Source organism: Eumetopias jubatus, unplaced genomic scaffold (genome assembly GCF_037043125.1).
Source record: "Eumetopias jubatus isolate StellerSeaLion01/CBP00866 unplaced genomic scaffold, mEumJub1_p1.0 scaffold_10, whole genome shotgun sequence".
NCBI classification, from domain to species: domain Eukaryota; kingdom Metazoa; phylum Chordata; class Mammalia; order Carnivora; family Otariidae; genus Eumetopias; species Eumetopias jubatus.
In genome coordinates this window covers 51,656,470-51,673,454 of record NW_028274816.1, presented here as the reverse complement: position 1 = coordinate 51,673,454, position 16,985 = coordinate 51,656,470, and the positions used below count along the sequence as shown (strand labels likewise).

The following is a 16,985-nucleotide window of genomic DNA, read 5'->3' as shown; positions in this document are numbered from 1 at the left end:
TCATAGGTCGATGCGTTAACATCGAGCTGGGGACCAGCAGCACTATAACGCGTGCCTGGACAAAGCTAATCTAACACATATATTTTCTCCGTAAGGCACATCACTTGGGAATACTAGAAACCACCTTGTCACTATGCTTGGGGGCCATTTTAAACAGCAAAATCACTAACAAAAAGCACAAAAATGTAAAAACATGGCACGAAATAGACCGCAAGAAGCCTACTTGTTTACTTGTGTGAGAGCTGACACAACAAGGCAGAGTGTCACCTCGTTTGACTTCAGGGGGCGAGTGGGTGTCAGGTGACTCAGGTCTTTCACTGTTCAGTGCCTGGCTGTGGATGACCACAAAAGCATCACAAGTATTGGTTTTGGGGTTACAAATCAATGTTAGCGAAGAGGCACATTTGCAAATAGGGAATCTGTGAATGGTGGGAACAGACTGTATTTATACATTTGTTTTTTTTCAGCAGTGTGATACCTTTTTTTTTTTTTAAAGGTTTTATTTATTTGACAGAGAGAGACACAGCAAGAGAGGGAACATAAGCAGGGGGAGTGGGAGAAGGAGAAGCAGGCTTCCCATTGAACAGGGAGCCCGATGCGGGGCTCGATCCCAGGACCCCGGGATCATGACCTGAGCTGAAGGCAGACGCTTAATGACTGAGCCACCCAGGCGCCCCAGTGTGATATCTTTTTAAGAAAAATAAACTTGAGGGGTACCTGGGTGGCTTAGATGGTCAAGCATCTGCCTTTGGCTCAGGTCATGATCCCAGGGTCCTGGGATCGAGGCTCGCATCGGCCTCCCTTCTCCGCGGGAAGCCTGCTTTTCCCGCTCCCTCTGCCACTCCCCTTGCTTGTGTTCCCTCTCTTGCTGTGTCTCTCTCTGTCAAATAAATAAAATCTTTAAAAAAAAAAAAAAGAAAAAGAAACTTGGGGCTCCTGGATGGCTCAGTCGTTGGGCTTCTGCCTTCGGCTCAGGTCATGATCCCGGGGTCCTGGGATCGAGCCCCACATTGGGCTCCCTGCTCGGCAGGAAGCCTGCTTCTCTCTCTCCCACTCCCCCTGCTTGTGTTCCCTCTCTCGCTGTCTCTCTCTCTCTCTCTCTCTCTTTCAAATAAATAAATAAAATTAAAAAAAAAAGAAACCTTTATGTTTATTTTTTTAAGATTTATTTATTTGTCAGAGGGAGAGGGGGAGAGAGAGAGAAAGATCAAGCAAGCAAGCAGAGGGAGAAGCTGGCAGGACCCCGGGATCATGACCTGAGCCGAAGGCAGACACTTAACCAACTGAGCCACCCAGGCATCCCAAGAAAAATAAACTTTAAAAAAATCTTATATGCATATTAGCCTTTGCTGCATAACAAGCCCCAAATGGGTTTAAAGCACTGACTTTTTATTTCTCATGATTTTATGACCTGGGCGGTCAGTTCTGTTCTGGGCCAGCTCAGCTGATCTCAGTGGTCATCTAGCAGCTCAGTTGAGGCTGGGTGATCTAGCACGGACTCACTCACACGTCTGGTGGTTGGCTTGATGTCATCTGGGCCAACAGAGGTGACTGGGCCACATGTCGCTCGTTTTCCAGCAGGCGAGCCTGGGCTCGTCCACACGGTGCTGATCGTAGGGTTACCCAGAGCAGCATGAGAGGGCAGGCCCCACGGTGCAAAGCACCTCTTAAGCTTCCACTTGTATAACTCTTGCTCTTGTCCCATTGGCCAAAGCCCGTCACATGCCTGAGCCCAGCGTCGGTGTGGGCAGTGCCACCCAAAGGCATGGACAAAGGGAGGCTGAACAAATTGGGAGTTCTTTCCTGCAACAGTCTGCCTGAACTTACGTATGGGAAAGTGTGCAATCATGAAAGTACAGCTGAATCACTTTCCACAGGCGCAACGGCCGTGTAGCTAGCAGCATCCAAATCCAGAAACAGAAACCTGACCGGCATCGCTGCCCCCCTCTCCAGGGCACCCATTACCCTGATTTCTCACAGCACAGAATGTCTATTTTTGTTAGTCTTTTTTGCTAGTCTGTCAAGTATATAAAACTGAAGTCAGATAGTGTGTATTTTTTATAGCCTTCTGAAGGTCTTCGTTTAAAACATTTAAAAAAGTAAAACTAACAGAATTACTAGTGGAGAAAATAGGCAATTGGGAGGAATAGGGGAAACAGGCAAAGAGGGAAAGGGAGTAGGGAAGAATGTTCCAGAACAGCATTTTTGGTACACTCACTTGTATGCACTTTATAATACATGCTTTTGAATATGCGTGTCTGTATATGTGTGTCTGACATCTGACTACAGCTTAAATTCATTAGGGCAGAGACAGTTGTTTTCTTCCACCTAAATGGTAATTACCCGTCGTGATGAAACATCACATCCCTTATCCCTTTCAAGCAAGGTGTTTCCCCCTGGGTACACTGCAAGAGGCAGGGCCTCTCAGCTGCGTACCTTCTATAGCAGACCATCCCAGGAGGTTCTGCACAGCTCACCAGAAAGCCACCCCCATCTGGCTTCAGAGCTGTCTGAAGAAAAGTCTTGGGAAAACTGTGAAAGAGTATATACCGGTCATTACCAGGGGAGGGAGCCGGGCTGAAAACCGACCATTTTTTCCTGGTAGGGGGAAGGAGGAGGTCTGATTGGGAAGGGCCAATCCCCGGACTTTGGAAAGCTCCAATTCTTCTTTTTCTTTTTGTTCAATTTAAATTTAATTAGCCAATTTCTAATACATCATCAATTTCAGATGTAGCGTTCAGTAATTTGTCAGTTTCATATAATACCCGGTGCTCATCACAGTCACGTGAGGAAGGCTCCAATTCTTGACCTGGGTGGTGGGTATGTGGGAGTTGACTTTCTATTAAGTGGTCTGTGTAGGTTTGATGGATTTTTTCTGTATGCTCTACTTATAATTTCAAAAACCAACCAAGCAACATATAATTGTAATAGCATATCAAGGGTCAGTATGGGGGACTTCAGTAGGTTTTGAGAGAGAGCACATAGCAGAAAAAGGGAAGGCTTTTAGGGGGTGGGTAGGGTGGAATACCAAAATCTAAAAGCCAATGGGGTGGGGGATCCCGGGACTGTGGAGCAAGCCAGGGCAGCATGAAGGTCTTCCCCAGGAGCTTTTGAAACCCGGGCCCTAAAACCAGCTACACTGTGCCCGAGATGAGACCCGTGTCCTTCCCACACTGGGGCTGGCCCTCCCATCTGCGTGTGTAGCTACCCCCTGGTGCCCTGGGATCCCTCCTTCGGCTCCGCAGAAGACTGGGGCCACCAGAGACGGCCCTCACTCCTGTCCCTCACCCCCAGAGGGACGCCACTGCATGTCTTCCCATGGCCCCCCTGGAGCCGGACTCACCATTGCTCAGGGGCCTGGTGGAGGGACCCCTCCTGGAGTCCCTGCTTCCTCACCTGTAAAATTGGCTTGCAGTAGATCCTGTTCTGGTAGGGATGTTGGGATTTTCCGTGAGAGTGTTCATTTTTTCCAGTGGATGTTTATGGAGGACCTGTGAAGTGCCAGAAACTGTTGCAACCTCTGGGGATACAGAAATAAACAGGCATTATCTCCTGGTGGGGCCTGCATACTCGCCCGAGAGCCCACCAGTAGACAAATCCGTGTCATTTAGTGTCAAGCAGTAACTAGGGTTGTGAGACAAAAGCAAGCCTAGCATAGGGTCAGGCCGGTGGAGGTTGATGGAGTGGTGCAGGAAGCTTTCTCTGAGGAGGTGCCGTCGGAGAGGAGACCTGAGTGAAGAGCCAGGGCAAGCTGGTTGGTGCTTGGGTAACTGCATGCCAGGTCGAGGGAACAGCATGTGCTATGAAGAGGTGCTGGGTGGGAAAGATTCCCCAGACCAGCATGGTGAAGCGGAGCCGGGAGAGGAGCTTGGGTGAGGTGTGATGGGAACCAGGCTGGTCTAGGGCCACAGGAAAGGCCCCCACACAGCGAGGGGTGGGCTAGCTCCTGGTTAGACTGGCCCGCCCTCAGGCACCCCCATCATGGCCGTGTAGACACAGCGTGACTCTAGCTGCTCCTTCCCCATTCAGTCCCAAGGCTTTCCTTCTCCGTCCTGGCCCCCATCCCCGGTGCCCTGGCACGACTGGACTCTCCCCTTTCCTCCCTGCAGCCGCCTCTCGAATGATCGCCAACAGCCTGAACCGCGACTCCCCACCCGGCACTCCCCCCAGGCGGCCGGACACCAGCACCTCCAAGATCTCGGTCACTGTGTCCAACAAGATGGCAGCGAAGAGTGCCAAGGCTGCCGGTGAGGGGACTTGGGTGGATGGCGGGACGAGCTGGGGGTGAGGGTGGGTTGGCAGATGGTATTCGGAGGTCATGTTCCCAATGTAGCTGGGTGCTTTGAAGACCACAGGGTGTCCAGAGCATTCAGGCTTGGTCAAGCCCCTGCACCTCTGTGGGCCTTGCTTTCCCAGTCTGTAGAATGGGGACAGTGGGAAGCCCTTGAGATGGTGTACCTAACAGTACAGGTGCATAGTAGTTCTCAGTGGTCGGTTCAGTTGTTTTAGATTTTTTATTTATTTTTTATTGTGGAAAGAACACTTAATGTTGACATTACCCTTTGCATAAGGTCTTAAGTGTTCAGTATAGTGCTGTGGACTATAGGTGGCTCAGTCTCTTTTCCCAGATGCTCACCAGGGCCCATACTGGTGCCAGGCCCTGTGCTTGAGGCAGGGGTCAGAGGTCAGGAAGCTACCGTTTCCTCTCAGCAGCCACGAGGATCCTTCCAGACCTTTGACCTGATCCTCTCACCCTGTGCTAGGACTCTCCAGAGCTTCCCATTGTTCCAGTAGTAAAGTCATCTTCCCACATGTCCTTATAGGCTCTGTATAATGTGCATCCATCTCCTGCATCTCTTCCCCTGGCTCCCTCCCATGTGTCCCTTCCAGGCTCCTTCCCATCGTGGGCCTTTCCCCTGATGTTCCTTTCTCCCAGCACACTCTTCCTCCAAAGACTTCTGTGCTTGGCCTTTGTTTTTCTTCCAGGTCTCAGCTTGAAAGCTGGGAATAGGACTCTGGCCTTTGGGCTTCCAAGCCCTCCTCCTGCTGTCTGCCCCACTGTCCTGCCTTTGTTGGCCTCACCCCCACAGCAAAGATCTTGGCACAAGTGGAAACTGAGGCCCAGGGAGGGGGGCCCTGTCCACCGCTGCCGCTCGTGCTCCCCTTCTGCCCTGTGTGTTTCGAAGTGCCTCCTCCCCGTCTTTGGTCTTTTTGATTTGTGTGTCATGAGCAAGAAAGTTAAAATTCATTTCTGAAGTACTAAAAGGACAGTGAGCCTGGGAGTGACCCGGCTCAGATGTGTTGAGGGGATTCTTTTTTTTTTTTAACCTTAAGCGAGCTATAATTTACTTATGTACGATGTACACTTTGTAAGTATACAGTTTGATTAATTTAAAAAAAATGTTACACCCGTGAAACCACCACCTAGCTGGAGCTCTTGAACCTTTCCCCCTTTCTGAAGTGACTGGCTGGGCTGGGAGGTCAGCCTACCGGGGGGGGGGGGGGGGGGGGGGGAAGGCAGGGACAGAGCCATAGGGAGCCTTGCGAGGCCCGCCACCGAGTGGGGATTCTGAGCGCCATCAACAACCCTGTTGCACCTAGACCTCTGAATTTCTTGGTGGTTTGGAGTCGGTGGTGGTTGGGAAGATAAGGGATTCTAGTCATTCGAACACATGGAAATAAAGGGCACATTTGTGCCCTTCGCTGGGCGTCCAGCCCCCACCTCAGGAGAACATTCCATCCCAGAAGATGCTTACTTCCCCCCCTCCCCAGCAGCCCTGGCCCGCCGGGAGGAGGAGAGCCTGGCTGTCCCCACCAAGCGGCGCCGGGTCACGGCCGAGATGGAGGGGAAGTACATCATCAACATGCCCAAAGGCACCACCCCCCGGACCCGCAAGATCCTGGAGCAGCAACAGGCGGCCAAAGGTATTGGCCCGGCAGGGGCGCCCTTGGGCGTAGAGGCTGCATTTCCCTTTGGTTGCATGGTGCGGGGTTGGTCACAGCTGCAGGCACTGGCTGAGAGGCAGGCTCTAGCGAGATCCAGGGGGCCTTGGACCGAGGGGACAGCGATGGTGGCCGTAGAAGAGGAGGACACGTCACTGCCTCCGCCCTGTCGTCCTGCAGTTAGTGTTGCAGGGTTCCTTAGTGCCTTGGCTGGCGCCTCTTCCCCGAGCGGTGGGGACTCGGACTCCGTGACTGCTTGCCTGTGACGTGGGGACCATGCCTGGCTGAGGGCAGGTGCCCAAAGCGTGGGAGCCATCATTATGAGCCAGAGGAGCCTGGTTGAGGTTCAGTCCCTAGCTGGGGTACAGAGAGGGTCTTCCCCACAATGTTCCTTTTAGAATATTGTACATATCCTCATGGAAAAACAGTCACATGGTGCAGAAGAATATACAGTACCGACGGACTCTGTCCCCTCACTCGCATATCCCACGCCATCGTTAACCTACCCAGACCAGCATCTGTGAGCTTGCATGCATGCATTTGTACATAGGCCCATATGAGTGTTTTTTAAAAATCACAAATAGCATCATCCTGTAGGTATTGTTCTAGAACTTTTTTTTTTTTTAAGTTTTTTTGGAGGGGGGGAGAGAGAGAGAGCATGAGCAGGGGGTGGGGGTGCGAGGAGAGGGAGAAGCAGACTCCCCACAGAGCAGGGAGCCCAATGCAGGGCTCGATCCCATCATGAGCTGAGCCAAAGGCAGATGCTTAACTGACTGAGCCATTCAGGCGCCCCATTCTAGAACTTTTGTATTGAGATCTTTTCACCTGGATTGTGGGTCTGCTTTCACTCTTTTTATTTTTTATTATTTATTTATTTATTTTAAAGATTTTATTTATTTATTAGAGAGAGTGAGAGAGAACAGGCAGGGGAGGGGCAGAGGGAGAAGCAGGCCTCCCGTTGAGCAGGGAGCCCAACGCTGGACTTGATTCCAGGACCCCGAGATCATGAGCCGAAGGCAGACGCTTCACCGACTGAGCCTCTCAGGCGCCCCATGCTTTCACTCTTTTTAATGGTCATTTAATATATGCATTGTATTTATATATCATGACTTAGTAAACATTCTATCAATGGCTATTTGGGTTGGGATTTAGGGAGAGCGCTTATCACCAGTCGGCAGGCTCTCAGAGCCCCATGACCCCCAAAAGAGTAAAGGGAACAACTAGGAATTAAGAACCCTTTGCACACACACACATTTCTCGAACTTGTACAGTCAAGGAGCCCACGGGTCAGTTTCAGTGGATCCTTCCCACAGTTGGCACTAGCCAGGGACGTGTGGGTCAGTGTTAGCCAGGGTGTAGACGCAGAGTCTGTGCCTGCCTGGACCAGAGCTGCCTGGGCCTGGACTAGCCGTGTCTCCCCTCCCTTGTCTGCACGATGCATGGTGCTCGGCCAGGCCTGGGCTCCGTGCGCTGCTCAGCAGGTGCTGGCTGAGGGCTCACTTCCCTCCCAGGTCTCCAGAGGACGTCTGTGTTTGACCGCCTCGGCGCTGAGACCAAGGCGGACACGACGACAGGCAATAAAGTGAGTTGGGAACGGGGAAACCACCTGACGTGCTCTAATTTGTCTCCCTTGCGGGTGTCCGTCCCACATCTAGGCCCTCATACTCCCTGTGCCGCCTCACCCACCTTAACAGCCTCAGGTCCCTTCTTCGCACCTCGACCGCTCTCCTGATTTCCAGTGCCTGGGGTCTGGCTGACTCCTGCCTGCCGCCCTCCGGCCGCTCCCACCTCCTTGTCCCAGACTGGCCTCGGCATCTTCCCCTAAAGGGACTCCTCTCCCAGGCCCTGTCTCAGGGATGCCCCAGTGCCCCCATTCCAGGCAGGCTCCAGTGACGGCCCCATCGGTCTTCCCTGCTCTGCCACCTCCCCCCATCTCCTGCTCCTCCCCCACAGCGGCAGTGTGTGCCCATCCACAGGACAGGCCACCTGCCCCCCATCAGACGCTGCTCACCGTGGTCAAGATGAGCGCCACCCTTCTTGCCTCGGCCTGCAGGGCCCAGGGACGGTGTGTGCTTAGGAGCACACGGCCTGAGCCCTGCCCGGTGTGAATCCAGCTTTGCCACGTCACTTAAGCTCCTTGTACCTCAGTTTCCTTATCTGTCTAGTACCCACCTCGTCGGGTGGTTGTGAGGATTAAGTGAGATATACCTGCACAGTGCTGGGGGTGTCTGATGCGTGGTAGGCACGCTTTGAATGTCACCTTCGATTAACTGCGCCGGAGCTCCCTGGCTGCGTTTCCTGCCTCTCCACCCCTTGCTCACCAGGGCTTCCCTGACCTTTTTCTCACCTCCTAGAGTCTTATCAGGAGCATGATAATCAGGCTCAGGATCATGTGGCTAGAAGATGCAGCCACCTAAAGAGCTTAGCACAGAGGGAGTGCTCCGTAGATAAGATTCTTATTCCTGCCTTGGGGGCTTGGCCCTTGCTTTTTTCTCGGCTGATTGATCCTTGAGGGCGTGGCTCACACGTCAGCACCTGGGAGAAGGCGTCCCTGAACTCCCAGAGGAGGCTTCCCCATCTCCCGCTCGCCAGCACTCCTGTCTCGTCCAGAGAATGCACCACTGTCGTAATTAGGGAGTTGTTTGTGTCATTTCCATTGCCAGATCTGGCTCCCCCACTGGACTGTGAGCCCCCTGAGGGCAGGGCCAGGGACAGTCGGGACTCAGGAACTTGTTGAGTGAATGACCAAATTCGTCTTTTGTCATGTTCCCCTGCAGACCTTTGCAAATGGTCTTCTCTCTGTGTGTGGCCCACCCGCTCTCTTCCCATCTTTATTTGACCTATGTGCCCACACTTGCAGATCTCATCTCAGATGTCCCTTGTCCAGGGAGTCTCTCCTGAACTTCGGCCAAGGTCAGTGGCTCTCACCACTGGCTAGTGTGTCACCGTGTCACCGATGGGTGTTCCTCCCAGCGAGGCCGGGCACGGTGAGGCAGCACTGCACTCATGCGTGTTGAATGACTAAGTGACTCACTTGTCCCATCTCTGACCCCTGCAGCCCACAGGAGTTTTCAGCCGCCTGGGGGCCACCCCAGAGATGGATGAGGATCTGGCTTGGGACAGCGACAATGACAGCAGCAGCTCTGTCCTGCAGTATGCCGGGGTCCTGAAGAAGCTGGGCCGGGGCCCAGCCAAGCCCAGTCCCCAGCCGGCACTGACTGTCAAAGCCAAGGCCACAAGCTCGGCCGCGACGGCCGCCACCCCGACACTGCGGCGCCTGGCCCTTTCCTCACGCCCAGGGCTCGAGAGGAAGCCGGAGTCCCTGTCCAAAGTCAGCATCATCCAGAGACTGGGCAAGGCTGCCCTTGTGCCCGAGGCCCAGGACAGCCAGGTCACGAGCACCAAGAGTAAGTCCTTGGCCGAGGTCAAGGTCACCATTAAGAGGACTCTGGTGGGGCCCCGGGGGAGCAGCTCCAGCGAGGGCCTGGGCGCCCAGATGGACCATGCGGGCACAGTGAGCGTGTTCAAAAGACTGGGCCGCAGGACCTTCTAGCCTCTGGGCGGGGCACGGGCCCCTCTCTAGGCTCCTGGCTCTGGCAGAGGCTCCCGTGAGGCCATGCCCAGCCCTCTGCTGGCTCCTGGATGACACTGCTTGTCTCCCTCAGGCATTCGAGCCGGCCCGAGCTTTCTGGGGGCTCACCCCAGTGTTCTGAGTCTGACATGGTCGCTGTGGCCTGGCCTTGCTGCTCTAGGACTTTCCTTTTTCACGTCCTTTGTTCTCTTCTCTCGGACTGTGGCCTTTGGCAGGACCCACTTTTCTACCTCTCCCAGAGCCAAGTGCTCTTTTCCCTCCTCTGTTCCCCCTCCTGCCCCTCGGCAGCATCTGCTGCCTCCGCCCCAGCTCTCCGGCCTCCCCAGTCCCCCACAGAGTCCCCCCACCTTACCGACGTCCCGACTTCCCTTCGCTCCTCTGCCCCCTCCCCCAGCTGTCCCCCCTCCCCACGGCTCCTTTAACTTCTCTGTCTCTCCCTCTCTTCACACTGTTCATTTCTCTTCTGTTTTCTGTCCCCGTGGCAAGGCCCGACCGTGCGCTGCGTCCTGCCTGACCCTCCTGCACCTCCGGCCTCCCAGCGACCCCCTCGTCGGCGGTGGCGTCGAGCCTGTAGAGACTGTTAGCTGCCCTCACGCCCGGGCTGGAGGGACCTCCCCCGACCCTGGGCTGCAGCGGGGGCACCTCTGTTTTCCTGCCCTGGGCACCTTTTCCTCTGAAAGCCCGTGGTGGGTGGTGGGCAAGCGTCGCTGGGAAGGGAGGCCAGTACCAAGAGAAAGAGAGAGAAGAAAACAGCTATTTTAATATATTTTTGTGACTTTCAAACTGTTTCCCTCCCCTCCTTCAGGGTGAGTCACAGGGTTGTTTTTCACACAAAGCACAATGTAGGTGGGGGTGCCAATGAAGGGTTGGGCTCTGTCCGTGAAGGTCAAGGCTCCACGTGGGCCATGTCTTTGCTGCAGGGAGTAATGGTCACGGTCACCTTTCAGTTGGACTTCCTCTTCCCCTCACCCAGCTCCTCTTCTGCCACTGTGTCCTCCCCCTCCGTATAGTTCACCTGTTTCTGCCACTCTGCCTGTTGGTAGCTTTCCAAGCTGCAGGCTCCCTTGTGAGGCAGCAGGTTGCTGTCGATCTGATCATACACCTGCTCGCTGCTGCACAGCCCCCTACTCCGTGCCAGGCCTGTTCTAGGAACTGGGGACCCGTTGGGAGCGAGGCAGACAAGCCCCTGCCTGCGTGGCCGACCTCTCTAGCCAGGCAGATGGCGGTAGGGGGATCATGCTGTCGAAAGAATGGGTGGGAGGGGCAGAAGTGGCCAGGGCCTCTTCCGATGTTGGGGGTAAGGAGGACTTTCAGAGGAGGCGAGGTTAAGGGCTGAGCTGGGAACGGTCAGAAGCGGCTGTGTGAGATGCAGGAGGAGAGAGGGTCCAGGGAGGGGACACAGCCAGGGCAAAGGGTCTGAGGTCGGAGGAGCAAAGAACATGAAGGCCGGGGCGGCGGGGGGGGGGGGGGGGCTGGCCAGGGAGTGAGGGGCCTGCCCCAGAGCACCGGTTGGGGTAGTTGGGCAGGGACCGGATGACCTGGGGCTTTGTGACCCGAGGTGAGGAATTCGGACATCTTCCAGAAGCCCTGAGAAATTTGGGAGGGTTTAAAGCTGGCAAGCGATGGTCTGAGTTGGCTTTTATGAAGATGGCTTTGGCCCCCCGTGAGGGGATGAATTGTGGGGAGGGCAGGGGTGGAGGCAGGGAGGCAGCCATGCAGGAGCCAGGGCAAGGAAGGAAGGTGGCGTGGGGCGAAGCGTGGGGAGGAGGGAGGGAAGCGTGGGCAGCGCAGATGGATGGGAAGTTGGGGTGCAGGGGGCGGGGAGCAGGGATCACCTAGAGGAGGGGCCGGAGCATCTAGCTGGAGGTGCTGTTTGTGGAGACTGAGAGGTTGGGGAGGGAGGAGGCGAGGGCAGGAGGGCGCTGGGCTGCTGGGACTTGGGGGGGGGGCTGGCACCTGGGCTGGGGACCTGCAGCTTTGGGGAGCACTCAGGGAACTCTGTTCAAAGCCGAGGGCCTGGTGATACCAGCTGGAGAGGAGCATAGAGGCAGGAGAGGACCCAGGAGGGAATTGGGGGCGCTTTTCTCATTTAGAGAATAGAACTGATGTGATTAGCAAGGAATGGGCTGCAGTTTGGGCGACCTAAGAGCAGGTGAGGATGAGATGAGACTTCACCCATTTTTTTTTTTTTTTTTTTTTACTGCGGTGAAATATACATGAGTGACCATTTTAACCATCTGTAAGGGCCCCGTCCAGTGGCATTAAGTACATTCCTGTTGCTGTATAACCATCACCACCATCCGTCCCCAGACCTGTGTCACCTTCCTGAGCCGATTGTCTGTTTATTTGTGGGTTTTGAGTCCTGGCACGTCCGGGGGGCTGCTGTGTATTGGGCAGCAGGCCAAGTACGGGGCCCGGAGTGTGAAGGGCTGGGCGTCACTGTGAGGGCCGGTGGTAGGGCCCAGGCAAGGCCTGCGGGGCACTGCGTGAAGTCAGGCCTCTGGAGGGCAGTGGACGTGGACAGTGGTGATTCTGGAGGCTGCCCCTTCGTGGTGGGGCTTGCATGCCTCCGCACTTTCCTTGTTGCTCTTCAACTCTGTGTTACTAAGTTTAAGAGCCCTGGGTAAGTTCTTCTTCTTCTTCTTTTTTTTTTTTAAAGATTTTATTTATTTATTTGAGGAGAGAGAAACAGCATGACAGGGGAGAGGGTCAGAGGGAGAAGCAGGCTCCCCAGTGAGCCGGGAGCCTGATGTGGGACTCGATCCCAGATCAGGACCCGAGCTGAAGGCAGTCGCCCAACCAACTGGTCCACCCAGGCGCTCCCCCTGGGTGGCTTCTTGATGTGTAATGATGTAAAAACACGAATAGCTCACTTAACCATGAAAGGCTCACCTGCGTGAGGGAAGTCAGGTCGCTGTTGCTCTTTACAGACACCGAGAGGGGAGAGCACTGTCCAAGGTGTCACCCCGCTGACCAGGAGCCTCGCCCCTTGACCCCTGCCCTGTGCTGTCTCGACTGCAGTTTGAAACAAGGACCTTTCGGAAAGATGAGGGTGGGGTCCTGGGTTAGGGGTTTGGATTTTCTAGAGTTATCTACGTATACATGCTCCCCCCCACCGCATCAACTTGCTGTAGGAAGCATTTGCAGCTGTGGGATGCCGCAGGCCTTGAGAGTCACGCCCCATCCTGCCACCGTCTGCTGGCTGGACCGGACCAGACACCTCCTGTGCCTCCCAGAGCCACAGAATCCCTGCCATTTGATTTGGCGATGCTCCCACACCAACGTCCGCATCTGTGACCCACAGCAGTGTGTTATTTTTCCTCTGGTTGTATTAAATATTTTTGAGCTATTATACATTCACATGGTTCAAAATGCAAAAGATACAAAAGGTTTTATGGTGAGAAGTTCCTTCCTGAGTCTCCTAGCTCCCAGTCCCCTCCTCAGAGGCCACCAGTATCTTCAGTATCTTGAGGAACCCTTCCAGAGATGTGTTTATGGTGTGTGTGCTTTGCTGACAGACAGACAGACACACACACACACACACACACACACACACACACACTCCTATAGGCATACAGGCAGAGGAAGATAATAGTAACACATATATTTACTTAACCAGCCCTTTCTGGAAGGGAATTCAGGTTGCTTCCAGTTTCTGGCTATTATAAGCAGTGCTCCAATGGATAGATAACCTTGTCGCATGTGGGGTCAGTTTAGAATTCCAATTATGTCACTTCAGTGCAAATACTGGTATCGGGTCGATAGCAAATCCAAACCAGGCTCTCCTCCGAGATCATTGGCATTCTCCAGATGATTCATTCATAACACTTGTCGCCCCATTCCAAAATGGACTTCAGAGCCATTGGACTCTTGTAGCTGGAGACCCCGGAGGGAGCAGGTTGGGGAATGCTGACAGCTAACACCACATCTTTGTGCTGGGAAGTACTAAGGCTCTGTGAAGTCAGCAGACTCACCGAGTCCTCCGGGAAAGGGCAGTAGCATGAAGTTCAGGGGCTTCCTATTCTCATCCCACGAACAGATGTGAACTGCAGGTACGGTGGGCCTAGGGCTCATGGTAAATCACAGAGCCAGATCCGGGCCAGCCCCGCGGGGACGATTCTGTTTGGATGGTTGGTCTTGGGATGAGGCCACCTCCTCTGGTCGCTCACGAGATCAGGGAACTTTGGGTGCCTGTGGCAGGCAGCCCCACTGCCGCCCCCTCCGGTGTCTCAGCCTGGTGTCGTTGGGCTGCCACCACTTTGATCCCTCCTTTCCCTCCTTTGGGGGTCTGAGCTCACTTAGTTTGGTGAGTGCTGCTTCTATACACCGGCCTCTGACGGTCTGACGTTCACCTACACACTGAACTTTACTTGCTTTGTGAACACCGGGTCCTCCGTAAACTTCAAAGCCTGAGCCAGCTGGCAAGTGATGGGACTGGGTCTGATGCCAGGGCCAGGAGCCTCGCCTTTTTACATTTGTGTTTTAAGACTTTATTTTCTTAGAACGGACTTCATTTTGTAGAACAATTTCAGGCCTACAGAAGTACACATAGGACAGAGCTCCCATATACCCCACATCCAGTTTCCCTTATTACTAGCATCTTACAGTATTGTGATTCATTCATTACAACGAATGAACCAATGTTGATGTCATGAATATTAAAGCCCATCGTTATTCAGATTTCCTTAGCTTCTTCCTTAGTTTTAATATATTTTTCTGTTCCAGGAGCGTTCGTGTAGACACATAGGGAGTTGTCATGCCTCCTTAGGCCCCTCTTGGTTGTGGGGTGATGATCTTGACAGTTTTGAAGAATACTGGGCAATCTGCATTAAGAGATTGTCCCTCCATTGGAATTTGCCTTTCTCGTTATTAGACCAGGGTTAAGTGTTTTCAGAGGAAGAGCTCAGAGGTAAAGTGGCATTTTTAACCCAGCATGTCTAGGGTACGTACTGTCCACAGGATGGATCCCTGTTGATGCTAACCTTGATTACCTGGCTTGATTGTCTGCTGTTTGCCAGACTTCTCCATTCTCACGTTCCTCTCCCTTTCCGTACTGAACTCTTGGAACGGAAGTCAGTCACTCGGTTAAGCCCACACCTAAGGAGCACGGAGCTTATGTTTCACCTCATTGAGGGCAAAGTACCGGCATAAATTATAAATAAATCTGGGAATTCTTCTGCAAGGGAGATGTGTCTCTTTTCTCTATTAACTTATTCAATCATTTTCTTTTCATCACTAGGGACTCTTGGGTACTTATTTTATATTTTGGGTTATATAATCCAGTACTACTTGATTTATTTTGTTGTTCACGTTATCCTAGCTTTGGCATTTGGGGACTCTTGCAGTTGGCCCCTGGGTCCTTTTGACCGACTTCCATTATTGGGGGGTGGGTGTTTTTGTGTTTTTATTTTTAGGATTCTGTACTTTCTGGCACTGCAGATACTCCAGGCTCATCTTGTATACTTCCTGCCCTGGTTCTAGAGCCCGCCATTTCTCCAAGAAGCCCCCGCTTATTTTATTTAGAATGGTGACTGAGAATCGAAACCCAGATCTAGGCATGAGATGAGCTCATTGCCACTGGGGCAACACCTCCTTTTTAAAAAATGCAATCTTAATATGGGACCTCAATATATATAAAGCATGTTCAAAATAGGAAAACAAGAATGTATTAGCGTACATTTCAATGTTTATTTGGATCAATTCGTGCAAACAGTTAAAAAATCAAAGGTACAAAAAGACATATACAATAAGACTGTTTTGTGCCCAGGAGATTGGCAAAACATTTAAAGTCCCCAGTGTTGGGGAAGATTTGGAGTGATGGGAGTGTGGTACACTGCTTTAGGAGTGTCAGTTGGTAGCAACCATTTTGGAAAATAATTTGGTAGGTTGTAGTGTAATTGAAGATGTGATACTCCCCAACCCGGCCATTACCATTCTGGAGAAACTTACACGTGCATACAGAGGCATGTACCTAAGAGTGTTCATAGGATCACTGTTTGTAATAGCATTAACTTGGAAGCAACCCAGCTATCCCTCAACTGGAGAATGGATGCAGCAAGGCCTCGTTCCAGTTATCTAGTGCACAAGGAACTGCCTCAAAACTTACCGGCTTAAATCAATAGTTATTACCTCTTGCACTTCTGGGGGTTGACTGGGCTCAGTTAGACTGTGTCACTTGGGGGCTCTCTTGTGGTTGCAGTAAGGTATTGGCTGGGGCCAATGTCCTCTTGAACGCTTCCCCAGTCGTTTGGTGGTTAACCAGTACTGGCACTTAGCTCAGACCTCAGCTTGGGCTATCAGCCAGAATGCCTACATATGGCTTCTCCACGTGGCCTGGGCTTCCTCACAACACAGTGGCTGGGTTCCAACAGCGTGCTGCTCAAGAGAGCCAGGGAAGACCATATTGCCTGTTCTAAGCTAGCATTGGAAGTCACGTTGCTTCACTGCTGCCCAGATTCGAGGGGACGGGACCATAGACCCTGCCTCTCAACGACAGGAATGTCAGTGTCTCCCAGGAAGAGGAGCATGGGGGGCTGAGAGATGGTTTTGTGACCATCTGGGCAAATTACCCATCAATATCGGATGTACTGTATGGTGTACTGGATGCGATATATTGTACATCAATGGAAGTGAACTAGTGTCGCACTTATCAGTATGAATAAAGGAAAAACATTGAGTGCAAAAAGCAGATTGCAGACGAATACGTGTAGTTTTAAAATATGCAAACTATTTACTATTTAAGTATTTATTAAGAATTTAATCACTTTACTATTTAAAATGTAGTAAATGTATGAAATGCATAGGAAAGATACACTCCAAATGTGGGGTCATGGTTCCCTCCAGGAGGGGGGTGGGATGCGATTAGAGAGGGAATGAAGAGATTCAACAGTCTAGGAATGGTGGGGGTGCCCAGCTGGCTCAGGCGGTGGGGCGCGCGACTCTTGATCATGGGGTCGTGAGTTTGAGCCCCACACTGGGTGTAGAGATTACTTAAAAATAAAATCTTTAAAAAAAAACCCCACAGTATAGGCATGGTTTTTAAAGCTGGGCAGTGGGCACACAGGTGTTCATTGTATTATTCTTTATGCTTTTTGGTATCTCTTAACAATTAAAAACAATTCTAAAACAATTAAAAAAACATAGACACACAAACTTTATTGAGACATAATTCACATATCCATTCGCTCATTTAAAGCACACAATTCAGTGGCTGTTAGTTATTCACAGAGTTGTGCATCTATCACTAGACTTTTAGGATTTTTTCGTTACCCCTGAGAGAAACGCCCTCCCCCTTAACCATCATTCCCCAAAGTCCTCCCATAGTCTGCCCCCCACTCCAAGGCCTGGGCAACCACTAATCTGTCTCTATAGAATTTGCCTTCTCTAAACATTTCACATAAATGGAATCATACAGTACGTGGCCTTCTGTGTCTGACTTCTTTCACTTAGC

At 52.4% G+C, this 16,985-nt stretch overlaps 1 protein-coding gene across 8 annotated transcripts in view; it reads left to right on the top strand.

Moving 5' to 3' along the window:
• CUNH19orf47 (chromosome unknown C19orf47 homolog) overlaps positions 1-16,985 on the top strand; it is a 33,689-nt gene that overhangs the window by 9,515 nt on the left and 7,189 nt on the right. For 3 of the 8 annotated variants that reach the window (XM_028095657.2, XM_028095656.1, XM_028095658.2), the window contains 4 exons: positions 4,110-4,247; positions 5,773-5,925; positions 7,455-7,525; positions 9,002-10,114. In XM_028095657.2, the coding sequence (XP_027951458.1) occupies positions 4,110-4,247; positions 5,773-5,925; positions 7,455-7,525; positions 9,002-9,496 (857 nt within the window). In that variant the 3' untranslated portion in view covers positions 9,497-10,114. Of the gene's footprint in view, positions 1-4,109; positions 4,248-5,772; positions 5,926-7,454; positions 7,526-9,001; positions 10,319-16,985 lie in introns of those variants that run through there. The other 5 variants (XM_028095659.1, XM_028095663.2, XM_028095661.1 and 2 more) reach the window with 4 other exon arrangements.